General features: G+C 40.5%; 1 protein-coding gene across 2 annotated transcripts; it reads left to right on the top strand.

Moving 5' to 3' along the window:
• Window positions 1-1778: 1778 nt before the first annotated feature.
• Window positions 1779-27176, top strand: PRPF3 (pre-mRNA processing factor 3). Of its 2 annotated transcripts, XM_041757032.1 has the most exons (16): window positions 1779-2248; window positions 5445-5634; window positions 6608-6738; window positions 8732-8878; window positions 13577-13660; window positions 13850-14070; window positions 15111-15417; window positions 16268-16434; window positions 17193-17272; window positions 19785-19928; window positions 20843-20942; window positions 21115-21228; window positions 21910-22028; window positions 22310-22393; window positions 23450-23511; window positions 26328-27176. In XM_041757032.1, exons 2-16 carry the CDS (start codon window positions 5490-5492, stop codon window positions 26472-26474), a joined length of 2052 nt encoding a protein of 683 aa, XP_041612966.1. In that variant the 5' UTR covers window positions 1779-2248; window positions 5445-5489; the 3' UTR covers window positions 26475-27176. The 2 variants fall into 2 exon arrangements, with proteins under 2 accessions (XP_041612966.1, XP_041612968.1); XM_041757034.1 differs by lacking the exons at window positions 1779-2248; window positions 5445-5634 and adding an exon at window positions 8002-8097 and having other exon boundaries at window positions 6607-6738.
• The last annotated feature ends 372 nt before the right edge of the window (window positions 27177-27548 follow it).

Raw genomic sequence — 27548 nt, 5'->3', positions numbered from 1 at the left:
AATATTGGATGTGTTTTTTCCAAATTATACTTTGCCCACATATGTGCTTTTCAGAAGCAGTGGTTTAAAGGGTTTAGAGCCTTAGTTTGAAGAAAAGGAAAAATGCAGGCTTACTGATAGAATGAGAAAACAAGTTCTGGCAAGTCTTACTGTTTCATCATTTTTTGAGCCTTTTAACTTTATTTGGTACTATCCTAGGTCCTGGAGACAATGTGAAACAAAATGCCTTAGGCCTTTCTCTTCTTCAGGTGAAAAACAGACTTCAGCAGGTTCTGAGGCCTGCAAGATCTGCCAAAAAATATTCATTCTTCAACAGATATTTGTTTAATTGTGCCAGGTGCTTCTGTAGGCATTTAGGATATATCAATGACAATGATTCCTCTCTTTAAGGAGTTTATATTCTAGCAGAGGGAGTCAAATGATAAGCAGTAAGCATAAATAAACTAGTACTGATATGGTAGGTGGTACGAAGTTCTATGGAAAAAAGAAATATAAGGGGAATTGAGAGTGCTAAACAGGCTTCAGAATTTAACAGGGTGATCGGAAAGGCTTCACTGAAGTCATATTTGAATAAAAATTTGAAGGGGATGGAGAAAGCAAATCCTATACTTGGATAAAGAGCAATCCATGTAGAGAATGTCAAATCCAAAGACCTTGAGGTGAAGTTATCCTTGGCATGTTCAAGGAGTAAAAGGGATTACGATTCTGGAGTTGAATGACTGAGGGAAAGAGTGGTGGTAGGTTGAGATCACAAAGGTAATAGAGTGGCACATTTTACTCTGAATTGTATGAAAAGCCAAGAAATGGTTTTAAGCAAGGACATAATGACCTTTTTGAGGTGTTTACATGGCCACTAATAGCTGCCTTTCTAGTACTAGATAATTTGCTTATTAACCTACGTTATGAGACAAAAGGGGGACAGACTGGAAGCAGGAGGCTCCTAAAATAATCGAAACATAAAAATGAGAGTAGTGGAGGTGGTGAGAAACAAGTGGGTTCTGTATGTATTTGAAAGTAGGACCAACAGAACACAGGAGTCCAGGATAATTCCAAGATTATTGGCCTGCCGAAACTGTAATACAGTTGTTCTTAACTGAGAATGAAGACTTGGAGCTGGTATTTTGGCAGGGCGGGTGCGGTGTGAAATCATGAGTTTAGTTTTCATCATGTAAACTTAAGATGTGTTACAGACTAAATAGGCAATTGACTATTATATGTAATATAGCTTATTTAACTCTATGAAAAGCACTGTTTTAAGTGCATTACCCTCATTCTGTCATTGTTGACCTCAGAGCAGCCCCTGTGAAGAGGATTTTTTTTTAACAGGTGAGGAAACAGGGCTTCAGTAATTTGCCTGCTTTCATAGCTAACGCGTGAGATCTAGAATACAAATCTCGGTAGTCTGACTTTAAAGCCCCTGTCCTTAGTTTAAGCAATATCGATTTTCAGAGGATGTCTGGCATATGGTAGTAGGCAGTCAATAAGTATTACGCCAATGAATGAATGAAACCATAAAAGGCACAGATGGAGGGCATGCTATCTTCGGAGTCGTCCTATGTTAGTCATTTTTCTTGGTGGTCTCTGACACTACACTTAAGTAAGGGAAAAATGGTTGAAGGGGTGCCGCCTCTCAAGATGGTTTACTGCCTACCAGAAAGGCTCAGTTTAGCCCGAACGCAGAAGCCTCGCTTTAAAAAAAAATTTTTTTTTTTTTTTTTTAGATTTTTATTTATTTAATCATGAGAGACGGGGGGGGGGGGGGGGCGGTGGGCAGAGACACAGGCAGAGGGAGAAGCAGGCTCCATTCAGGGAGCCCGACGTGGGACTCGATCCCAGGTCTCCAGGATCACGCCCTGGGCCCAGGCAGGCTCTCAACCACAGAGCCACCCAGGCATCCCAGAAGCCTCGCTTTTAGCGCATTTATTCACACTGAGTACTGCAAGCCCAATTTCTGCTTCAGGCAACATTAACTTCGCAGTAATCTAGTTACCAGATTTCGCTGGAGAAACCCAAAGACGCAGGAACTTTCATGCGCAAACTTTACTTCCCTGGCACGCATGCGCTCCGCCGCGGAGAAAGTAGCTACTACGGCTGCGCAAATCGGTGGCCCGGCCCTTCGCCGTCACATGTGGGGGACCGCGGCGTGGCGGCAGCTGTGGCGGTAGCGACGGCAGGCCGTAGGGCGGTCCGAGGGTTTCCGGTTCCGGTGTAACGTTCGGGCTCCGTCTCAGAGGCTGAAGTTTGTGAGGTGAGTAGTGCCCCGGGCCCTTTGAGGGTATCCTCCTGTCTGAGCAGCGAGGGCCGGGACTCAGCCCAGGGGGAGGACAGAGGCGGGAACGTTCAGTGGGAAGGAAGCTGAGAGAAGTACAAGGTTCTGAGGGAGAATGGGTTGGAGTGAGATTGTGAGGAGGAAAAGGGCGGGGGCGGGAAGGGGACGGGGTGGGGAGACTAGCTCTAAGATGAGTTTGGGGAGAACAGGGTGGGGTAGGGAACCGGTCGGAGATAGCAAACAGAAGAATGGGAGTTGCAGGGGGGAAAGTCAGGTTAGCAAGGAAGAACACGGAGTAAGGAAATTTTTCAGAAGATTTTATTCTCCTACCTGTTCAGAGATCCTGCCTTCCTCTACTTCCACCCCCGCCCCGCCCGAGGCAGTTATTGTCGAACATTTGATTAGTGACAAAAAGCTAGTTACTGTTTGAAACTTTTATTTTTGCCCACTGACTGTTTAATTTCCTAGAGGATTGGGTTGAAGTTGAATACATTTGTTAGTATGGTACTTGAGCACACATTTCATCTGATAGAGTGGTACGTCATTTGTTCCTTGGATTTTCAAATTGCTTACCCTTTCTAGCCCATGATTCAATTCTGGTGGAATATAAGCCCCATTAAGGCGAGGATTGTCTGTTCACTTGTATCCTCAGCACACAGTACACTGCTTGAGACCTAGTACTTATGCAGTGTTTATTGAATGATTAAGGATTATTTAGATATGGCAATTGGCTTCATTTTGTAAGACAAGTAAACTGAGGCTCAGAGGAATTACTTGCCAAATAGAGTTCGATATTTCAAATGTTCAGTGTGAACTCTTTCTTCACTCATTTTGGGGTCTGAATCTGCTTCTTTTGAGTAACGTACATTTAATATGTATTGATTTATACAGTATACTGCTATATCATGAGAGGTGAGTAGAGCTGCCATAGAATTATTCATATAACATGTCCCTGAGGCACACAAAATCTTGCACTCCTATTTTCATTACGTTAATCTACTAGCTTCCAGTGGTTATACCAAAATTAAATACACAGTTTAGCAACAGGTCTTATAGAGAATAAACCTGCCAAGAAAGTAGAAGTTAATTAGACCATCTTTTAAGAGAAAAAAGATGTCTTAAAATATCTGGAGGGGTGCCTGGGTGGTTCAGTCAATTTGGCATCTGCCTTCAGCTCAGGTCATGATCCCAGGATCCTGGGATCAAGTCCGGATTCAGCTTCTCCCTCTCCCTTAGCCTCTCCCCACCGCTCATATGTTCTCTCTCTCTCAAATAAAGTCTTTAAAAAATAAACAAAAAATCTTGAAAGATTGACTCTCAGAGACCCTGATTTGGAGCATTGCTGTGAGGAAGTTAGCTTGGAAATTGAGGTCAGTGCTGTTTATTAGCTTTAGGCACTTAGTGAGAAAATCAGGGAAATAACATTTTCTCTCTGCTCATGAGCTTTGCTATTTTTTTTTTTTAAGATTTATTCATGAGAGAGACAGAGACATAAGCAGAGACATAGACAGAGGGAGAAGCAGCCTTCTCGCAGAGACCCCAATGTGAGACTCGATCCCCAGACCTGGGATCACTCCCTGAGCTGAACACAGACGCTCAATCACTGAGCCACCCAGGCATTCCAAGCTTTACTGTTTAACTAGAAGAGCGAAATGTAAACATGAACAATTTTGAAGAATTGCTAACTTGGGTAAATAATAAAAATTTGTTGTAGAGAGTTCTTTATGATAGTGTTTTTTCTGCTAAGCTAAAAGCTAAAAAGAAAGGAATAAAGATGTAAAGGGAGAGAGAGGAGTGCCTGGATGGCTCAGTGGTTGAGTGTCTGCCTTTGGCTCAGGTCATGATTCCACGGTCTTAGGATTGAGTTCTGTATCGGGCTGCCTGAAGGGAGCCTGCTTCTCCCTCTGCCTATGTCTCTGCCTCTCTCTCTGTCTCAAATAAATAAATCTTAAAAAAAAAAAAAAAGAAAGAAAGAAAGAAAAGGGAGAGAAAGTACATCCAAAATGAGGGTATTCTTTTCTGAGCTGAGGGATTAATTTTGTGAAGTCAACTGACAGAGATCTCGTAGAACATAAAATGATCTGGGTACAGAATTTCCACGGGGATGACTATGACTACAGAGAAATGTGACAACATTCTTAGGTATTATGAACTTTATTGTTTTTAAAAAATTATTTATTTGAAGTAGGCTCAACACTCTCTCAATGCGGGGGCTTGAACTCCCAACCCTGGGATTGAGAGTTGCATGCTCTACTGACTGAGCCAGCCAGGTGCCCAGGATGATGAGCCTTTTTTTTTTTTTTTTTTTTTTTTAAATAACCTGGTGGAGGGCCAGTGGGAGAGGGAGAAAGAGAATCCCAAGCTCCACACTAGGTGTGCAGCCCAGTGTAGGAATCTCAGTCCCATAACTCCAAGATCATGACCTGAACTGAAAATCAAGAATCGTATGCTTGACTCACTGAGCCACCCAGGCACCCCAGATTAAGAGCTTTATTTTATTTTTTTAAAGATTTTATTTATTTATTCATGGAGGTGGGGGGCGCAGAGATACAGGCACAGGGAGAAGCAGGTTCCATGCAGGGAGCCTGATGTGGGACTTGATCCTTGGTCTCCTTGGCCCTGGGCTGAAGGCAGCACTAAACCACTGAGCCACTTAGGCTGTCCAGATTAAGAGCTTTAATATTGGATGGCTTACCTGGATAAGCCCTCCTTTTTTTTTTTTTTTTTTTTTGCATCTCTAAAAAGAAGGGAAACCTACAGGTCAAGGCTGGGTTAAGGAATACCTGCCTGGAAGTAGGAGGAATAGAAAAGCTGGTCTTTGGGTAGGCTTTTTCAGTCTTGTTTTCAGGTTGTATGTTTGCCAATCTTTGTTATGAAAGGATCAAAAAAGAAGCTAGAACTCATTTCTCAGACTGGGTTATTCCCAGGGTTTGCTTGTTTATTCCACAGTTTTCACTTATCCACTGATACTTACTGAGTTAGGGTTACAAATAGAATGTAGTTTTTTCTGCTTTGAAGTATAGGTTTTAGGAAAAGTATTTGGCTTGAAATGAAGTACAAGAACTCACCTAAGGATTGAGAATAGGGGTGGAGATGACATTCTTGATGTACTAAATATTGCCTGGAACGGTCTTTTCCTATCCTCTAAAAGAACTTTTTCCTGGTTTCTTTTTAGGTGCAGTACCGAATCCGATTTGAGCTACCATACTTTTCCTGAAGAATGGCTCTGTCTAAGAGGGAGCTGGATGAGCTGAAACCATGGATAGAGAAGACCGTGAAGAGGGTGCTGGGTTTCTCAGAGCCCACAGTGGTCACAGCAGCACTGAACTGTGTGGGGAAGGGCATGGACAAGAAGAAGGCAGCTGGTATGTCCTTTTATGAATCTTTGGACTAAACATACAGCATGACCGCAAATACTGATTTGAATTTTCCCAAATTCTCTATTGGAAGTATCTGAAAAAGATCAGGCCACATTTTATTTTCTCCTGCATTATAATGGAAATAGCCTAATGATGAATTTTGCTTTTTTTCTTATTTTTTATACTATTCATGACTTTTTTTAAAAAAATTTTTTTTTTATTTATTTATGATAGTCACAGAGAGAGAGAGAGAGAGAGGCAGAGACACAGGCAGAGGGAGAAGCAGGCTCCATGCACCGGGAGCCTGACATGGGATTCGATCCCGGGTCTCCAGGATCGCGCCCTGGGCCAAAGGCAGGTGCCAAACCGCTGCGCCACCCAGGGATCCCCCTTTTTTTTTTTTTTAATGTAAACTCTACGCCCAATGTGGGGCTTGAACTCATGACCCCAAGAGCAAGATGCCTGCTACCAGCTGAGCCAGCCCAGGCACCCCTTTGTGATCTACTTTGAATTTCATACTGACTTCCTTTGACCAATGTATTGAACTGGCTAAGTTATATTTACTTAGGAAATATGCTAAAGTCATATAGATATATTCAGATTCAAACTGACATCTGAATATATCGAAGTCTGAAAAAAACAAAAAAGTTGAGGAAAGCAGAATTTGTTTATGGTAGTCCCCTATAGCTTACTGTTTGGGAAGAGTTAGCTGATTATTCATCATAAACTTTGATGTTCAACCTGAATAGGTTGCTCTGGCCATGCTACTTCCTACTGCAAAAAATTCTAACTGTACTTTTACCTCATAAGGTAAGGTCTTTCAGTGTAAAAGGATTTATGGGAATCCTACAAAGAACTAACGAAAACATTTCCCTCCCTCTTGGGGATAAAATTGCAGTGTTGGCGTCTGCTATATGCCTAGTATTGGACTAAGTACTCTTTATTTTTTCAACCCTACCACCTCTTTTTATCCTGTCAGACCATCTGAAACCTTTTCTTGATGATTCTACTCTCCGATTTGTGGACAAACTGTTTGAGGCTGTGGAGGAAGGCCGAAGCTCTAGACATTCCAAGTCTAGCAGTGACAGGAGCAGAAAACGAGAGCTAAAGGTAGGTTACAGTTAACTATCTAATGAGCTTGGGAGTGTTTTGAATGGTAACAAAGTTGCCGAGCTTACCCGACTTACACTTTGATATTCACTATTAGAATACATAATATTCAAGAGAGGTACTTAGAAGTCAAAGGAGAGAGGTGAACTTGTATTATCATCATTTCATGGTGATAAACCACCTAAGTTCATGGGTTGAAATATTCCAAGGAAACCATTGGTAGCTTTGTCCTTTTTTGTGTACAGTTAGGGTTTTGGTTCTTATGTTTCCCTTTGTCTCCTCCACTCTCTCCTTTGCTACTACCTATACATTGATTGCTTTAAGGTTTTATGCTTTGAATTACTTGATAACTAATAGATTGATTGAGAATGTGACTCCACAGCTATAGACCTCACTGTTGTTCCTTTCAGAGGTTTCTCTGCAATGGACCTGTAGATGGGATACCTAACAAAAATTATTTACTGTATGTCTTGAGAGCTTACCGTTTGCTGTATAGCATAGCATATTGCTGGTCATCTGGCCCCATGAGTGGAGTACTTAAAAGGACCATCATTACTATCTGACCTCCTTCATTTTTTATTCGGTAGTTGCTAATTTGTCAGGCTTTCTTTCAATATTAGCAGCGTCAAGTGGCTAATTTCTCTATATCTTTTCTGTCTCTTCCATTAAAAATGTCTTTTCTGTGACTCTCACCAAACCTTCCAAAGTTCATTTGATACCTTGGCTATCCTGTTGCTTTTCCTGAGGCACAAAGAGTGAATAAGCAATGTCTGCTGGTCCCTGGCCAGGCTGTGGAACCAGGAGAAATAGAGAATTGTGTGCCTTTTGTGTTTAAGGCATTGTAAGGTGTTCAGAGGAATGAGAAATAGGTCTTGCCTTAAAGGAATTTGCAGTTGGGGGGGAGGGAGGGCACAACAAAATAAAGTCACAAATTATAAATAAAATCTAAGTAGCAGTTTCTTTTAAATTTTAGAGTTGACCAGACAGTCAGACTGACGTTGAATTTTGTTATGTTTAGGGGAGGAATGCTTGATCCACAATATACACAGATCTATGGAGTGAAGTTAATGCTATAATAGGGTGTGTGGCTATGAAAATGTTGAGGCATGCTGTGAATGAAGTGACTACATTGGGTGGGATTAATAAAAATGGTTTCTTGAAGGAGGTATCTAGATAGCCTTGGGATATGGGTCCCATTTTGGTCCATTCAAGTCCCCACCCCACACAATATATTATGGGAGAGTCCTTTTTCTTGAACTGTAGGAGTTCCAGGAAGCGCTCGCCCCTGGCCGAGGATATGTCCTTGCAAAACACGAGCCCTCCTAGTGAAGAGGGGATGTCACCCAAAGCCTACCACCGGTGTGTACATTTGCTTTTTCCCATTGTCCCTTCCAGTTGGCCACTCTTCGTCCTGTTAAATTCACCTTGCAAATTAGTCAACATATTTGAGTTCCCATTGTTTAATGAGAACAAGTGTTACTGGGGAATACTGAAGAAGAAAAAGAAAACCCCTGTCCTGGAAAAGCTTAGACTCTAGTTGGGAGAAAGTACTAACATTGAAAGACTTAACACTTGGCAAGCAGAATATCAGCAATGTAATTTTATGTAGTATGAACCCAGGCCTTAAATTCTAAGAGGATGTGAAGCAACAGTTTGATCAGAGTGGGATAAGATTATTAATGAAGAAAACTTCCTGGAGGAGGTGAGTTTTAGGCAGGATTTGGAACAGGGATATGACAAGTTGAGGGAAAATCATTACAATTGTAGGTAGTAGCGTTTCTAAAGACTTTGAGATGGGAACATTTATAAGGACATGGAAATGAAATTTGCTTGACTGGAGTAGGAGAATGATGAAGTTGGGTGAGATGGTCCATTTGGTGGAGGGTCTAGAGGACTCTGGGAAAAGCCACAAAATGCTGGTAGGGACTAGGATGATTCTTCCTTTGTCCCGTGGGCAGGGAGACAACTCTTATTTTGTCTTGGGTTTCCTTAGGAAGTGTTTGGTGATGACTCTGAGATCTCCAAGGAATCATCAGGAGTAAAGAAGCGACGGATACCCCGTTTTGAGGAGGTGGAAGAGGAACCTGAAGTGATCCCTGGGCCTCCCTCAGAGAGTCCTGGCATGCTGACTAAGCTCCAGGTGAGTAATTAGGAACTGAAAGCAGTGATTTTATGAGTTGAAGAAGCAAGAGATGCATGGGTCCAGATTCATTGTGACCTTAATTTGAATTAGTGTTTAGCATCGGGGAACATTTATTTCCTGTTTTATGTTTTGTCATTTCTCAGTTTAACGAGGAGTATTCCACTGAAGACTATTGAAATTGCATTTACTCAGGCACCTGGGTGGCTCAGTGGTTGAGCATCTGCCTTTAGTTCAGGTTGTGATCCTAGGGTCCTGGGATCAAGTCCTGCATCGGGCTCCCCACAGGGAACCTGCTTCTCCCTCTGCTTATGTCTTTGCTTTTCTCTATGTCTCATGAATAAATAAATAAAATCTTTTTTAAAAATTGCATTTACTGAGTACCTATTATGTGGCAAACAAGGTGTATTACACATATCATTTGGCCAGTTGTGTACCTCATTGGATCATTGAGAAAATTGTTGAAGTAGGGACGCCTGGGTGGCTCTGCGGTTTGGCGCCTGCCTTTGGCCCAGGGTGTGATCCTGGAGACCCGGGATCGAGTCCCACATTGGGCTTCCTGCATGGGGTTTGCTTCTCCCTCTGCCTGTGTCTCTGCCTCTCTCTTTGTGTCTCTCATGAATAAATAAATAAAAATCTTTAAAAAGAAAAAAAATTGTTGAAGTAATCAGAACTCAGTTTGATGGCAGAGGAGAATTTCTAAATACAATGCAGAGACAGTATAACCCACTAAAATAATTTTTAAAAAAGATTTATTTATTTTATGATAGAGAGAGAGAGAGAGAGAGAGAGGCAGAGATACAGGAGGAGGGAGAAGCAGGCTCCATGCCGGGAGCCCAACGCGGTACTCGATCCCGGGATTCCAGGATCGCACCCTGGGCCAAAGGCAGGTGCCACACTGCTGAACCACTCAGGGATCCCCCACTAAAATAATTTTAAGTTGACTTAAAATTGTTGTTTTTTTAAAGATGTGATTTATTTAATTTTTTTTAAAGGTTTTATTTATTTATTCATGAGAGACACCGAGAGAGAGGCAGAGACACGGGCAGAGGGAGAAACAGGCTCCATGCAGGGAGCCTGATGTGGGACACAACCCCAGGACTCCAGGATCATGCCCTGGGCTGAAGGCGGGTACTAAAGTGCTGAGCCACCCAGGGATCCCCCAAGATGTGATTTATTTAGAGAGCATGCACAAGTGAGAGAGGAAGGCAGAGGGAGAGAGAGAGAATCCCAAGTGGACTTTGCTGAGGTCAGTGCAGGGCTCCATCCCAGGACCCTGAGATCATGCCCTGAGCCGAAACCAAGAGTCAGACGCTCTACCAACTCAGCCACCCAGGTGCCCCGACTTTGTGTTTTTGTTTTTAATAGGAATTATCTATATCTTTAGAATGGACTCTCTTGGGGTGCCTGGGTGGTGCAGTTGGTTAAGTATCTGTCTTCCAAAAAAAAAAAAAGAGTATCTGTCTTCGGTTCAGGTCATGATCTCTGGGTCCTGGGAGCAAGCCCTGCATGGGGGTCCCTGCTCAGCAGAGAGCCTGCTTCTCCCTCTCTCTCTGCCTATCCCCCCTACTTGTGCTCTCTGTGACACTCTCTCAAATAAATAAATAAAATTCTTAAAAAAAAAGAGATTAAGGTAAATTTTTAAAAAATATTTTATTTATTTAGTCATGAGACATACAGAGAGAGAGACAGGCAGAGACACAGGCAGAGGGAGAACCAGGCTGCATGCAGGGAATCCGATGTGGGACTCGATCCCAGGTCTCCAGGATCATGCTCTGGGCCGAAGGCGGTGCTAAACCACTGGGCCCCTGGGGCTGCCCTAAATTAATTAATTTTTAAAAATGGGCTCTCTTGGGGATCCCTGGGTGGCGCAGCGGTTTGGCGCCTGCCTTTGGCCCAGGGCGCGATCCTGGAGACCCGGGATCGAGTCCCACATCGGGCTCCCGGTGCATGGAGCCTGCTTCTCCCTCTGCCTGTGTCTCTGCCTCTCTCTCTCTCTCTCTCTCTCTCTCTCTCTCTGTGACTATGATAAATAAATAAATAAATTTTTAAAAATAAATAAATAAATAAAAATGGGCTCTCTTAAAACAATTTTGATACTAGCGCACCTGAGCAGCTCAGTCAGTGGAGCATACAACTCTTGATCTTGGGGTTGTGAGTTCAAGCCCGTTGTGTGTAGCGATTACTTAAAAAAATAAAAAAATAAAAAATAAATAAAAATATAGAATAAAAAAAAAGGAACAAACAGGTTTGATACCATATGAACAGTAAATACTTCTTCAACCATTTAAGATTTCTTGGAAGGGAAATAGAATATATACATATGCATATTGGTGGGTGAATGGTGAATGAATTTTTTTTTTTTTTTTTAAGGTGAGGGAGGCAGAGGGAGAGAGAGAGAATTTTAATTAGGTTCCATGCCCATTGCATCTCCTGTCACCCAGCACGTTGCTTGTCTCTGGGCTCAGTCTCCTGGCCCTGAGATCATGACCTGAACTGAAATTTAGAGTTGGACTCTTGGGGCACCTGGATGGCTCAGTTGCTTTAGCCTCTGCCTGCAAATCAGGTCATGATCCCAGGGTCCTGAGATCAAGCCCCACATCAGGCTCTCTGCTAGGCAGGGAGTTTGTTCTACCTCATCCTCTGCTTGTTGCTCTGCCTGCTTGTGCGTGCACGCCCACTATAAATGAATGAATGAATGAATGAATGAATAACTTAGAAAAAGAGAGAGATTCCTAACTAATCGAGCCACCCAGGAATCCCTAAATTTGCTTATTTGTATCTGTAGATGATAGTTCTGCAAGGAAAGAAACTGATAACTGGTGCTTTATGGAGAATAGAGGTGGAAGAAATAATAATATACCCTACTGTACTTTTTTGCATTTTGAACTACTCAAAAGAAATATTAAGAAAGTAAATTTTACAGGGGTTCCTGACTGGCTCAGTGAAAAAAGCATGTGACTCTTGATCTTGAGGTCGTGAGTTTGAGCCCCAAGTTGGATGTAGAGATGACTTAAATAAATCTTGAAAATAATTTAAAGTAAATTTTAAAAAATAGAGGGGCGCCTGGGTAATTCAGTTGGTTAAGCCTCTACCTTTAGCTCAGGTCATGATTCCAGGATTCTGGGATCAAGCCTGGCATCAGGCTCCTTGCTCAGCAGGAAGTCTGCTTCTCCCTCTCTGCTGCCTCCCTGCTTGTGCTCTCACCGTTTCTTTTCAAACAAATAAGTAAAATATTTTTTTTTAAAGATTTTATTTATTTATGACAGACACAGAGAGAGAGAGGCAGAGAGACAGGCAGCGGGAGAAGCAGGCTCCATGCAGGGAGCCCGATGTGGGACTCAATCCCAGGTTTCCAGGATCACACCCCGGGCTGAAAGCAGGGCTAAACCGCTGGGCCACCGGGGCTGCCCTAAATAAGTACAATCTTTTAAAAAAAAATCTTGAAGCACCTTGACGCCACAGTGTCTCTTTTAGAAAATTCAAGAGTTACTTGATTGTATTCTCAGAGTTTATCATTGTCATATTCTTTATAATTCTTTTTTTTTTTTTTTTAAGATTTTTTATTTATTTATTCATGGAAGACAGAGAGAGAGACAGACAGAGACACAGGCAGAGAGAGAAGCAGGCTCCATGCTGGGAGCCTGACGCTTTAAACTTCTTAAAGAAGGGTTTTACAAAGGCTGGGAAGCAGGTCTTTGCTTTGTTGTCTCCAGTTACCCAAAACAGAAATTCTTAAAAAGTAGGATAATTTGGGATCCCTGGGTGGCGCAGCCGTTTGGCGCCTGCCTTTGGCTCAGGGCGCGATCCTGGAGACCCAGGATCGAATCCCGCGTCGGGCTCCCGGTGCGTGGAGCCTGCTTCTCCCTCTGCCTGTGCCTCTGCCTCTCTCTCTCTCTGTGTGACTATCATAAATTAAAAAAAAAAAAAAAAATTAAAAAAAAAAAAAAAAAAAAAAGTAGGATAATTTGGGGCACCTGGCTGGCTCAATCAGAAGAGCATATGATTCTTGATCTCAGGGTCCTGAGTGTGAACCCCATGTTAGATGTAGAAATTCCAATAAGTAAATAAACTTAAAAACAAAAAAGTAGGATAATTTGTGTGGATTCTGTTTTGAATGCTCATAATAGCCATATAATGTAGGTACTGTTTTTACCCTTTTTAGACAGTTGGAGTTTTAGAGATTAAATACCATGTCCAAGGTCACACAAGCAGTAAATGGGAGAGTTAAAATTCAAGCTCAAGTTTCTCTTAACCTGAGCCTTTCTTTGGTTTTAAAGATTTCTTTGAGAGACGTGGGAGAAGGACAGTGGAAGAGGGAGAGAGAGAGAATCCCAAGCCGATGTAGGGCTCCATCCCTTGATTCATGAGATGAGATCATGACCTGAGCCAAAATATGAGTCAGACACTTAAGCATCTGAACTATCCAGGCACCCCTGAGTCTTAATCATCAAATTATGTTAACTACCTAACGTGCCAATCCTGCCACAGAATGATGGGTTGAAAAGTTTCAATGCCCAGTATAGTAGACTTATCTTTACTAAATATTCTAGCCAGTGGTATGAGCAGAATATGATGGGTTCATTCGAAAACTTTTAGTTCTCTAGACCTGAAAGCCTTTTGCATTTAGGAACTTATGCAGGAGAAATAAAAAAAGAGATGTTAACAGTTTTTCAACTTTTCTCCCATCGAGCACAGATCAAACAGATGATGGAGGCAGCTACACGGCAAATTGAGGAGAGGAAAAAACAGCTGAGCTTCATTAGCCCCCCTACACCTCAGGTATTGTGCCCGGATTACTCTGAAAAGAAGACTCTGTAGCAAAGCATTTCTTGCTATCCACTCATTTGAGAGTCTGGAAGGTTACTGCACGTTCCACCCCACAGTCTACCAGAGTGAGTCTGTGTGTATATATGTGTAAGTGACCTATCTGATTCTTCTGATTCTGACTTCTTTTTCTCTATCTAACAGCCAAAGACTCCTTCTTCCTCTCAACCAGAGCGACTTCCAATTGGCAACACTATTCAGCCTTCCCAGGCTGCCACTTTCATGAATGATGCCATTGAGAAGGCAAGGAAAGCAGCTGAACTACAAGCCCGCATCCAAGCCCAGCTGGCACTGAAGCCAGGGCTCATTGGTAATGCCAATATGGTGGGCCTGGCTAATCTTCATGCCATGGGCATTGCTCCCCCGTGAGTATCTATTTCATGGAACTCCTTTTTATTGCTGAAGCTGGAGCAATAAATACTTTTGAAAGTGAAAACAACAACTTTGAATGTTATTGATCCTCTTCTTCTTCCAAGGAGCCTACATCATTTCTTAAAGTTTCATATTTCTTACATATGTTTAATACCAGTTGAGGGACACCTGAGAGGCTCAGTGGTTGAGCATCTGCCTTCAGCTCAGGACATGATCCCGAGGTCCTGGGATTGAGTCCCATATTGGGCTCCCTGTGCAGAATCTGCTTCTCTCTCTGCCTATCTCTTTGTCTCTCATGGGTAAATAAATAAAATCACAAATAAATAAATACTAATTGAATTCTTTTAGCTTCCTTGTTGCAGAATTTAACTTTTTTTACAATTGGTAGAACTGAGATTAAGATTATTCATCTATTGTTGGAGCTGGGAATAGAACCAGGTCTCCTGGTTCCTAACTCCAGAGCTATATCCATTAAACCACAGTGAGAGACAGATCTGAGAGTTCTCTACAATTGGATAAAGATGATAAACTATTTTTAGCATGTACAGTTGATTTGGCATACTATGTCTGACTTAGAAATTCAGAAGTGAAATAGAATTACAAATTCTTGTCAATGTAATTTCAATTCATCAGACTATAGTCAGTACTCAAACATTTAGTGTGATGTTTTCTTTTTTTTTTCTTTTTTTTTTTTTTTTAATTTTTATTTATTTATGATAGTCACAGAGAGATAGAGAGAGAGGCAGAGACATAGGCAGAGGGAGAAGCAGGCTCCATGCACCGGGAGCCCGATGTGGGATTCGATCCCAGGTCTCCAGGATCGCGCCCTGGGCCAAAGGCAGGCGCCAAACCGCTGCGCCACCCAGGGATCCCTAGTGTGATGTTTTCAATCAGAGTGTTACTATTCACTGATGAGCTTATGTTCCCTAGACTTGTGTAACCTATTCTCTTTGTTGGATTCGACTTGTTTTGTTTGTTTTTGTTTGCTATATTGTCCCATATGGCATTTATTTATTTGTGCACTATTTCTCAGGAAGGTGGAGTTAAAAGATCAAACTAAACCTACACCACTGATTCTTGACGAGCAAGGTCGCACTGTAGATGCAACAGGAAAGGAGATTGAGCTGACACACCGCATGCCTACTCTGAAGGCCAACATTCGTGCTGTGAAAAGGGAGCAATTCAAACAACAGCTGAAAGAAAAGCCTTCAGAAGACATGGAGTCTAACACCTTTTTCGACCCCCGAGTTTCAATTGCCCCTTCTCAGCGCCAAAGACGCACTTTTAAATTCCATGACAAGGGCAAATTTGAGAAGATTGCCCAACGATTACGGACAAAGGTATCTGGTTTAGAATATAATCTAGAACTTCAAAGAAGTTAGGGGACAGAGGAAATTTAATACAGTCCTAAAATACTATCAATTCAATTCTCTTAAGTTTTAGGCAGTTAGATACATAAGTAATAAAACAATGACTAATTTTTAAAAACTTCATTTATTCCTGGAATACTTGATTTTTAGCTGATTTGTCTTCTTAATTACATTCTACTTATGTGAAAAGGAAAGTTTGAAAATTCACATACAAACAGTGGAAGGAGGTTATGCCTGGGTGGCTCAGCAGTTGAGCATCTGCCTTCAGCCCAGGGTGTGATCCTGGAGTCCCGGGATCGAGTCCCACATTGGGCTCCTTACATGGAGCCTGCTTCTCTCTCTGCCTATGTCTCTGCCTCTATCTCATTGTGTCACTCATGAATAAATAAATAAAATCTTTAAAAGAAAATAGTGGAAGGAAATAATTCAAAATGCTCTGAGTGACTGAGGAAAGCTAGCGTGTCTTAACATTTACTGCAGATAAATAACTCCACACGTGAAGAGTTAAACTGACTATATATATTCAGTGAATTTTGCTTCTTGTTTTTATCTTCTTAGAATGGGGTTTTCATAAAATGCCAATTTTTGTGTTTTGCTACAGGTATACACTGGGGTGAGAGGTGGTGATGAGGGCAGTTGCATGTAAATCAACTAAGGATAAAATAAAGTAGAATGGCTCTTCAGAGTTTTCAGAAATTATGAATTCTTTGCATTAGACATAAACAGTTCAATGAGGGTGCTTTAAAATTTGGGATTCTTTCATGTCCTTGTTTTCTGTGACTCTGGTTTATCTTCGCATCTTGGTTTATCTTGTCTTTAGGCTCAACTGGAGAAGCTTCAGGCAGAGATCTCACAGGCAGCTCGAAAAACAGGCATCCATACTTCAACTAGGCTGGCCCTCATTGCTCCTAAAAAAGAGCTAAAGGAAGGAGATATCCCTGAAATTGAGTGGTGGGACTCTTATATCATCCCCAATGGCTTTGACCTGTGAGTTTGTTAGTTAATATTTTTTAATAAGGCTAGAATTTTATTGGGAGAGATGATACTCATGCATTAAGTAAAATCTTAAAATCCTGAGGAAATAGGTAACCATCCACAGGCTTATGTATTGGTGAAGAATATGTTGTATAGGTTTCTTTAGTTTGGGGGGTTAACAGAGGAAGGAATAGGCACAAATCTAAAAGGGAAAGGATGTAAATTTTGTACTTGCTTTTGTTATACATAATTATTTGTTTTCTTAATGATTTTTTTTTTTTTTTTTTTTTGCTACTTATAATAGATTTTTATATTTCTTAAAGATCTGGTCCTAGAACAAGAGGAAGGATAATTGATTCGGGAGAGAATGGTTAAGAAACATTTGGAGAGCTTTAATTATATTTGTTCTGTAATTCTGATACATGGCTTTAAGAGACCGTGTCTCAGCCTTTCTCCTTTCCCTTCTTTTGTCAACCACTGTCCCAGGGAGTTCTTGTTATTTGTTAGAGAATTTTACATCCATCAGGGATGTTAGGGTAGGAAAAAAGTTGAGAATGACTAGTGTGGAGAGTATGTCCAACCTTAGTGGGACCCAGTTTTCTCATCTTAAAAATTATGTGTAATATAATTACATGTTGTAGATATGCAAACACTAAAAACTGCTAGAATGCATTGTGAAGAGTGCATTTTTTCATTGTGTTTCTGAGACTCCTTCTCTTGGAATTGTCTCTACCCACATATCTTGTTTTCCCTTTTTCCTCCAATTTTAGTACAGAGGAAAATCCCAAGAGAGAAGATTATTTTGGAATCACAAATCTTGTTGAACATCCAGCCCAACTCAACCCTCCAGGTAATGTGTAGATTACTCAACTAAGGTTCTAGTTAAATAGAACTTCATGTGATAATGGACATGTTCTCTACCTGTGCTGTCCATATGGTAGCCACTATCTACTAGTGACTTGAGCTCTTGAAAATTGGGTTGCACTAATAAAACTGAAAGACTGAATTTTAAATTGTATTCAATTTTAATTAATTTCAATTTAAATAGTGTATGTATCATGATCTTAGTTAGGGTTGTGGGATTGAGCTCTGCTAGGTATGGAGCCTGCTTAAGATTCTTCTCTCTCTCCCTCTGTCTGATGTGTTTTCTCTCTCTCTCTCCTGTCTCTAAAGTAAAGAAATCTTTAAAAGTAGATAGAATATGTGGCTATTGACTACAGTATTGGACAGTGTAGCTCTAGAGCACTGAGGCTTAATCTAAAGATAGTTTCACTGATATATATTACAAGTTAGGTTTTAAAAAACATTCTTGGGGTGGCTGAGTGGCTCAGTCAGTTAACCATCTGACTCTTGATCTCATTTCAGGTCTTCATCTCAGGGTTATGGGTTTATTTATTTCTTTTTATTTTTTATTTTTTTAAAAGATTTTATTTATTTATTCATAGACACAGAGAGAGAGAGGCAGAAACACAGGCAGAGGGAGAAGCAGGCCCCATGTAGGGAGCCTGATGCGTGATTCGATTCTGGGTCTCCAGGATCACACCCCAGGCCGCAGGTGGCGCCAAACCGCTGTGCCACCAGGGCTGCCCTTATTTTTAATTTTAATTTTTATTTTTTTTATTATTATTATTTTTTAATTTTTATTTACTTATGATAGAGAGAGAGAGAGAGAGGCAGAGACATAGGCAGAGGGAGAAGCAGGCTCCATGCACCGGGAGCCTGATGTGGGATTCGATCCCGGGTCTCCAGGATCGCGCCCTCGGCCAAAGGCAGGCGCTAAACCGCTGCGCCACCCAGGGATGCCTATTTTTTATTTTTAAAGATTTATTTATTTGTTTATTTATAAGAGACACACAAAGAGAGAGAGGGAGAGATCGCTAAACCGATGGTGCTAAACCACTGAGCTACCCGGGCTGCCCAGGGTCATGGGTTTAAGCACCACATTGGGATCCACACTGGGCATGGAACCTACTTTAAGAAAAATAAAAAACATTCTTATCTCTGACTCCCAACTCCACTCTTGTATACTTTTACTAAATACCTGCCCTTTTTCAGTCATCTTTGTCTTTAGCCTTTCTCTCTATCATTTTTGTAGCAAAAGCTTATTGGCTCACTCAAAAGAGAAAGGTTTTAGTTGTGGCTGTGTTTTTAACTAGCTGAATCCCTTGGGTAAATCACTTAGCGCACAGAACTTTCTCATAAGTAGAGATAATATTAACTGTTATACCTTCTGTATGTATGTATGTTATACCTTCTGTATGTATACCTTCTTTTATGACCTTATGTAGGTCATAAAAGATTTTTACACTTTGATCAGATTTGTGATGAATAGAAGATATTTCAATTAGTAAATTTGGAAAAATAGATTAAGACCTTGAGGTGTTACAATGTATGATAATCATTCAATATTAGTTAATCAGAGTATACTTAGTTGTCATCATTGTGAATTATTAGAAGAACACGGGGGATTTTGTTTGTTTTAAAAAGTGAGTGGTGCCTGGGCAACTCAGTTGAGTGTCTAATTCTTGATTTCACCTCAGGTCATGATCTCAGAATCATGAGATCGAGGGGAGCCCTACAGGCTCAATGGGGAGTCTGCTTGATTCTCTCCCTCTACCCCTCCCCCTACTAGCATGTGTACAGGATCTTTCTCTATAAAATAAATTAACAATTTTTTTAAAGATTTTATTTATTTATTCATGTGAGACACAGAAAGAGGCAGAGACACTGGCAGAGAGAGAAGCAGGCTCCACACGGGGAGCCCGATGTGGGACTCGATCCCAGGACTCGAGGATCACGCTCTGAGCTGAAGGCAGAAGCTTAACCACTGAGCCACCCAGACATCCCTAAATAAACAAATCTTTAAAAAATATTACTAAAAGATTGAGGACACACCTGGCTGCCTCAAATCAAAAGAGCATGAGATTCTTGATCTCAGGGTTGCGAGTTCAAGCCCCACTTTGAGTGTAGAGATTACTTAAATAAACTTTTAAAAACTAATAATAAATAAAATTTAAGAAAATTAAATAAACTGCTTTGGGAGTCCAGAGGATTTTCCTGTAACTCCAAAATTATAAATTTCATCTTGGCCCCACCTAACCTAAATACTCATGCAGAGCAACTAGAGCAGCTCTAATTTTGTTTTCTGTATTTGCTACTTTTCAGTTGATTAAAGGGTTCACCTGCTTCAAAAAAAACAAGTTAGAACACTTATGAAAGATAAGGATGCTTTTAAAAAATGTAACATACTACCATTATCCAACTTAAAAATAGCAAATTTCTTTTAATGTGAGTGATTGATTGTCACCTACCTTCCTCTAATGGGCTTCTTGCTTTTATACTTTCATTTCTCTACCTGGCAGTTGACAATGACACACCAGTTACTCTGGGGGTATATCTTACCAAGAAGGAGCAGAAGAAACTTCGAAGGCAAACGAGGAGGGAAGCACAGAAGGAACTACAAGAGAAAGTCAGGCTGGGCCTGATGCCTCCTCCAGAACCCAAAGGTACGTATCTTGGAGGCAAAGAAGAAAGGGTGGTACATTTGTTCATCTCTGTATTTCTAGAGGAACTTTTACATCTCTCTGTATTTGGGTGCTTTTTGTTTTCTCTGAATCATTCATTGATTTTTTTCTTCCTATTCTAAATTTTCTACAATCTTGTTAAGACAGGTCAACATATTTGGTGTAGAGGTCATTTAAGGTTTATTTGTAAAGTGTAAAAATATATAACACTCTGATCTTCCTGGAAGAGTAATGGTCTTGAAATTCATGAAGATAGTAGTTACAGTGTTTGCATAGAGTGTTTTGTACATAACTCTTAATATTTGAAAAATGAAAATACTGTTGATAGAAACCTTCACTCCTGTAGTTTCCATTATCACTCAGTAATATTTGAGTGAGCACTGTTATGTGTAGGATCTTTCATTAAATGCTGTGATCAGGGGCAGCCCGGGTGGCTCAGTGGTTTAGCGCCACCTTCAGCCCAGGGCCTGATCCTCTAATGGGCTGGAGACCTGGGATCAAGTCCCACATCTGGCTCCCTGCATGGAGCCTGCTTCTCCCTCTCTCCCTCTGCCTGTGTCTCTGCCTCTCTCTCTGTGAGTCTCTCATAAATAAATAAAAATCCTTATTTAAAAAAAAATGCTGTGATCAGAGTGAAAAATACCAAAGAAATTAAAGTTCCTTATCTTTCATAAATTTTCAAGCAGTGTAAATAAATGTATACCAACTATATAGATTGTGTGACTTTCCACAAATACTGAGTTAATTGGATGGGCTTTTCAAGGTGTAGGGGTTTTTGGAGGAAATAAACTTGGAGCAGAGATTTGAAATAGGTGAATAGTTGAATTGATTGAGAAAAGGTGACAGGTTATCCCAGCTGGAGAATTCATTGTTTTCTATCCTCTCTCCACTTGCAGTGAGAATTTCAAATTTAATGCGAGTATTAGGAACAGAGGCTGTTCAAGACCCCACGAAGGTAGAAGCCCATGTCAGAGCTCAGATGGCAAAAAGACAGAAGTAAGTGCCATGGGATTGGGTGGAAACCCGGGCAAGTACCTTTCCCAGACTCTTCTGAGGGGATCCATATTTGGAGGGAGGGGAGAGTCCTCTGTTGCTCTCTCTTTCCCTCAGCTTTGCCTCTGATCTTCAATGCCTTTCTCACTTGTGGATGTCCTTCCTGTCACGACAGAGCGCATGAAGAGGCCAACGCTGCCCGAAAACTTACAGCAGAACAGAGAAAGGTCAAGAAAATTAAAAAGCTTAAAGAAGACATTTCACAGGGGGTACACATATCTGTATATAGGTAGGTGTCCAAACTGGGCCAGCCTTTGCCTTAGAAATACCAAAAACTTTTCCAAGTGCTTGAGGCAGAATCACTGTGGTCTAACGTCAGTCCCTACTCTCTTCTATGACCTCAACATGAATCAGGAGCTACTAAATCTTTTATAATGAGGGAGGGTTAAAGACTTACTATTCTATCTCTGAGAACTTCTCAGTGAACCAGTACTAGTTCTGAAGAATGAATGAATGAATGAATGAATGAATGAATGAATGAATATACCTGGTGAGACCAACATATGAACTAAGGATCATTCTCTTTGTGAAATATAAATATAATCTATTTCTTCTGGTAACATTATAAGCATCTAGAAGGCAAAGAATTTGTTGATCATTACACTGTCAAGAACAATTAGCTTGCAAGTACTTTTGGATAGTGGTAATACCTCTTCTTTCTTAGAGTAAATTTTGATTACCTGCTATTTGTTGTGTGTGTGTACAATACTGGTCTTTGAAGTATAAGACAGTGGAGTTACTTCAAGACTTACTGATTCTGCCTTTCTTTCAAGCGTTAGTGTACGTGCTTACTCCAGAGGCTGTTGTTTGTAGAGAGAAAACCATTGTGGAACATCTGTTTATTTGCCATTCCATTCAGGCAGCTACTGATGCTAAAACAAAAGCCATAATTAAACTTTCCCTTCTCCAGAGTTCGAAATTTGAGCAATCCAGCCAAGAAGTTCAAGATTGAGGCCAATGCTGGGCAACTGTACCTGACAGGGGTGGTTGTACTGCACAAGGATGTCAACGTGGTAGTAGTGGAAGGGGGTGAGTCCGAAAAAACTGAGGGAGACTGTCCCCACACAACCCTAGGCCTTGAAGTGAATAGAATGGTGGGGAAAAGGAGGAGAAGATAAGTGTTTTAGAGCCACACCTAGGTATAACGTCCTGGGTTTCTGTTTCTGTGTTTATTGGAGTAGAAGAACCTAAAATGTGGTTTCCAAGATTGCAACTACCACCTTAGGGTCTGAGTAACAAATGAGCTCAGAGGTTCTTTCTACTTCATCATCTTCCACCATTCTGGCAAAATTCTCCTTCTCTGTTTCCAGGCCCCAAGGCCCAGAAGAAATTTAAGCGTCTTATGCTGCATCGGATAAAGTGGGATGAACAGACATCTAACACAAAGGGAGATGGTGAATGGGGGTTAGAGGGGATTAAGTGGGAGGTGGGGATGGTACTCTGTCCATTCATCTATTCCCTCCCACTGAAACTTGATCACACTACATATTGTGGAGGAATGTTAGAAAGACCTGTTTGGACTATGAACATAGTAGACATTCATAGAGTTTTTATTGTGTGATGATATGTGTGAGGGTTAGTTATTCTTCTGCCTGACCTTTAAGGCCTTTCTATTAGCTGGTTTCACTGTCTGCCTATATTTACCCAGGTTATGGGCATATATTTAGTTTGTGAAATTTAGCAGGCTATGCATTTATATGTGCATTGTCTATATTATATTATTTTTTAAAAAGTTTTTTAAAGGCAGAAAATATATATACAAATATATATATATATACACACACACACACACTTTAGCCCAACTTTATATAGATATAAAATAAAAAATATAAAATACATGTATATATTTGATACCCTCCTGTTATTCTTCTATCAATATTCATTCTTAGCTTCTTTGAAGCCCTGCTTTAGCAATATGTGCAGAAAACCTTACTTTTCTTAATTTTACCTAGCTTTGCAGACCCTCTTATGTTTTTTGTCTTTATTTTTGTGCCCTACTTAAAGGACAGTTTTAAACTGATCTATATTTTCTTTTGCTTTGCAAGGTTTCTAAGATATTTTCATTTGGTTTATCTGTCCTTCTTCATTAGATTAGAAACTCCTTGATAAGGGACTCTGTCATGTTGGCATCTGAAGCCTTGCTCTCTCAAAGTGTTTAGGACAACTTTTTATTAACAATAAAAACTTGTTAATTGCTCGTGTTTTATTTATCTCCTTATTCCCAGTACCTGATGCAGCTCTTGATATATTGTAGTGCTCAGTAAATGTTGAGTTTGAAGCTTTCAGTCTAATTTGGGGGAAATAAAGATAATACAAGACATTTGATCCTGATATATGGCAAAGGAACATTTAAAAGAATTGGGGTAGCCTTGAATACTCTTTGTTTAGAACCTAAACCTTGGTCTCTAGTGTAAGTCTAGAGCAAGATTTAGCTATATTGTCTTTTCCAGATGATGAGGAATCTGATGAGGAAGCTGTGAAGAAAACCAACAAATGTGTACTAGTCTGGGAGGTAGGTGATTTTTTGTTAAACACTGAAGCAGACTGTTAGCTAATTCCTGGTTGTTTATACCATTCTAGTGGAGCAGTGGAATGGTACAACTACGCAATTACTGATTCCTTAAGTAATTCATGTTTCTTTTTGGAACCCATGGTAAATGTTTGGCAGCAGATTCTTCCTGATTATATTTTAGTGAAATTGATGAGTATATAGGATATGTCATCTGGGGAAGAGTATGAAAAACTGGTGGAAAGAATACAAATTCTCTACCAACTCGTTTATTTCACAGTCACGGATATGAGACGTGGAAAGAGGGAAATGAATCATTGTGAGATTTTGTATTGTTTTGTTTTGGTCTGGATATAATGAAAGAAGTACTAGACTTAACAATATGAAGTTGGGGGTCTGGGCATTACCACTCACTAGCTCTTTAACTGGGCAATACACTTAACATCAATTACTGTTGTTTTATCTGCAGAATGTGGATATTCTTTTCTCTTTGTCAGTTTTTTCTGAGAACAGGATTAGATTACTATGTAATAGTGCTCTGTAAAATGGAGCTTGTTTATGGTTATACAGTTCCCTCATCCCTGAAATCTTAGTGAATCAGTATTAGTTCTGAAGAATGAATTAATGAATAGGCTTATTCAGGCCAATATGTGAATTAAGGATTGTTCATTGTTTGTGAAGCATAAAATACCATCCTGTTTTTTCCAGGAAGCATTAAAAATTTCTTTCATGGGGCCCCTGGGTGGCTCAGCGGTTGAGCGTATGTCTTTGGATCAGGGTGTGATCCCAGGGTCCTGGGATCAAGTACCCCATCAGGCTCCTCACGCGGAGCCTGCTTTTCCCTCTGCCTGTGCCTCTGCCTCTCTCTGTGTGTGTCTCATGAATAAATAAATAAAACCTTTAAAATTTTTTTCTTAATTAATTATATTCTTATCCTGATGTTTTGCAGTAATTCTTTAATTCCCACTCCAAAATACATTTTTTTACGTTGTAAATATTTTGTACCTTTATGTTGATTTAATGTTTTCATTTTATTCTTTTATGTTGAGTACATATATATCCTTTTTTAAAAAAGTACTGATGTTTAGTACTAGTTCTTTATTATAAAAGTATTACATTATTTTAAAAGTGGTGAATGTTTATTAAAATAAATTCTAGGGATGCCTGGGTGGCTCAGTGGTTGTGCATCTGCCTTTGAAGATGGTCCCAGTTCTGGGATTGAGTCCCATCGGGCTCCCTGCATGGAGCCTGCTTCTCCCTCTGCCTGTGTCTCTGCCTCTCTCTCTGTCTCTCATGAATAAATAAATAAATAAATCTTAAAAAAAAATAAAGTTCTAATAACACAAAAAAGCACTTAACTGAAATTGTCCCCTTCCAATTCTCTGATTCTTTAAGACCACTCTTTATAGGCAATTGTTACTGTTCTTCATGTATCCTTTTGTCTTATCCCAGACTCCTCTAATTTATGCATACAAATGCATACAAATTAGGCCATAATAACCATAATACCCCACCTGCATATTTAAGAACCCAACCCCTACATCTCTTCCAATTTCTCTTCCATTTATCTCTAAGAATCCACAGGAATTGTATCTCAGGTTCAGAAATAAGCCAGGTTCTACTCTAGCTTCTTATTATAATTTGATTCCTGAAAGCCTCTTGAGGTATACTTTATGACTGCCGTTGCTGCTGGTACCTTTGGTGAGAACGTGGTTACACCCAGTACTGTATATTTTTCTATTGTAATTTTCTTCAGGTACCTCCCTCACTGCTCCCATTCTCCTCTTTAGCTCACCCTTATACTGTTCTTGGTCAGTGGGCCCCACAGCCTTCTGCTTGCATACAGGACCTCACTGAGTCTTGTGGAAAGAATCCTTTCAGTCTCCAGTTCTCTCTCCTTAAAGGCTCAAATCTAGGCCTAGAGGTGCCTGGTGGGCCAATATTCATCCCATTTTACCCAGATATCAGAGCACAGAATTCCTCATCCTCCATTTGGTTAAAAAAAAAAGACCTGAAACCTTTTTGCCAATAAATTCATGAAGACTCACGCGAACATCTAAGGGAGTGGAGGTTTAAATAGCTTTTACCATAAACTCATGCTCAACTAGGCATATTGCTATGAAAATGTTATTAGGTTATACAGATTCATTTATTTAAGAGTTGCCTGAGTGGCTCAGTCAGTTAAGTATCTGCCTTTGGCTGTGGTTATGATCGCAGGGTCCTAGAATGGAGCTGTGTGTGGGACACGGAGAGTCCGTTTCTCCCTTTCCCTCTGCCCCTCCACCCAAGTTGTGCATACATGTTCTGTCAAATAAATAAAATCTTTAAAAATAATAAAGATTCATTTATTTGTTTGAGAGAGTCTGTGTGTGTGTGCATGCACACAAGGGGAGGGGCAGAGGAAGAGGGAGAGAAGCAGACTCCCTGCTGAAAGAGTTAGCTATATCTGATTTAAATTAGAAATTGCAGTGTTGGGACGCCTGGGTGGCTCAGCAGTTGAGCGTTTGCCTTCGGCTCCGGTTGTGATCCCAGAGTCTGGGGATCGAGTCCCAGGATCAAGTCCTGCATAGGACTCCCCATAGGGATCCTGCTTCTCCCTCTGCCTATGTCTCTGCCCCCCCCCCCATCTCTCATGAATAAATAAACAATCTTTTTTAATTGCAGTGTTTTAGGGCCCTGGCTGTCTCAGTACTTGGAGCCTACAGCTCTCAGTCTTGGGGTTGTAGGTTGGAGCCCCACATTGAGTACAGAGATTACTTAAATAAAATATTTTTTATAAATTTACAGCATGTTTATTACAGATTTTGTCTCTTTCCCAGGGTACAGCCAAAGACCGGAGCTTTGGGGAAATGAAGTTTAAACAGTGCCCTACAGAGAACATGGCTCGAGAACACTTCAAAAAGCATGGGGCTGAACACTACTGGGACCTTGCGCTGAGTGAATCTGTGTTGGAGTCTACCGACTGAGACTACTGTGAGCCCTTGCCTCCCCTCCTGCCTTTGTCTCTTCAGTCCTCTTATTCTACTTCCCAGCCCAGTCCCACTTGTGTGTGTGATCTCAGAACTGTGCCAAGCTGACATTGGGACAAAGGAAAAACACCTTAGTCCCTTCCCCAGTCAGCCTGGTGCTGCCCCTTATTCCCCTTATGTGCATATGATTAAAGAGTTATTTTTAAAGTTGGTATGATATTTTTCACACACTTATAGGTATTGGAGTTTCGGTCTTCAGATGATCTTTTCTCCCAACTTCTAGAAATTGCTGTGGAAAAAGAAAATTTTATCACTGATATCTGTGTATATATAAATGGATGAATGGGTGGGTGGATGAATGGATGAATATGTATTTTTGATGTCTAATGGAAACTTCTGACCTCATCTTGGAACAAGAGTGATAAATACTGTTTTCCTGGAGCGGAGTGAAGCAGAAGGTGTTAAGTGGGTAAAAGAGTGTGGAACAAATGAGTGTCCATCTGTTAACCTACAGTAAAGTCACAAGGTAGATTACCTCTGATCTTGGCTAAGTAATCTTAACAGGAAGTCATTTCCTCAAGCAGGTGTATATATGAGGTGTGTTGTGGGTGAAGTGGGCACAGGGAGAGTCCAAGGAGAACATTATGGGTCAGATTGTAAAATGGAATAGAATTCAGGAATTTTAGTCTGTTTCCTCTCTTTACTAATTAAAGAAACGAAAGAAAATCTTTTTCTAAGAAGCATTGTGTAGTTTCTTTTTTCTTTTCTGAAGAATCTAAGTGTGATTCTGTTTAAGAATTTAATGCTTCTGGTTTGATTTTAGGAGTATTTAGGTCAGCATAAGTATCCATTGGAATCCAAAATTCTTGCCACATCTACACTTCCATTTCATGTTACCTGTTGAGGACATGGCTGGAAATGCATTGAACACAGGAGCCATTAGTCCTCCCATAAATTCCTGTAGTTTGAGCTTACCACAAAGTGGTGTTGCAAAATGGATATTTGATCAGAAGTTAAAACATTCTGTGTTATAAAATTAACCCTTTTAAAAAAGTTAAGTGTTGGGATGAC

This window comes from Vulpes lagopus, chromosome 5 (assembly GCF_018345385.1).
Source record: "Vulpes lagopus strain Blue_001 chromosome 5, ASM1834538v1, whole genome shotgun sequence".
Lineage (NCBI taxonomy): Eukaryota > Metazoa > Chordata > Mammalia > Carnivora > Canidae > Vulpes > Vulpes lagopus.
This window is presented reverse-complemented; position numbering and strand designations above follow the sequence as displayed.

Excerpts from the sequence above, each read along its gene's own strand:
- PRPF3 (XM_041757032.1), top strand. The coding sequence starts at position 5,490 with ATGGCTCTGTCTAAGAGGGAGCTGGATGAGCTGAAACCATGGATAGAG. Across the intron at positions 8,879-13,576 it reads GCATGCTGACTAAGCTCCAG|ATCAAACAGATGATGGAGGC; the intron begins GTGAGTAATTAG and ends CATCGAGCACAG. Across the intron at positions 14,071-15,110 it reads GCCATGGGCATTGCTCCCCC|GAAGGTGGAGTTAAAAGATC; the intron begins GTGAGTATCTAT and ends ACTATTTCTCAG.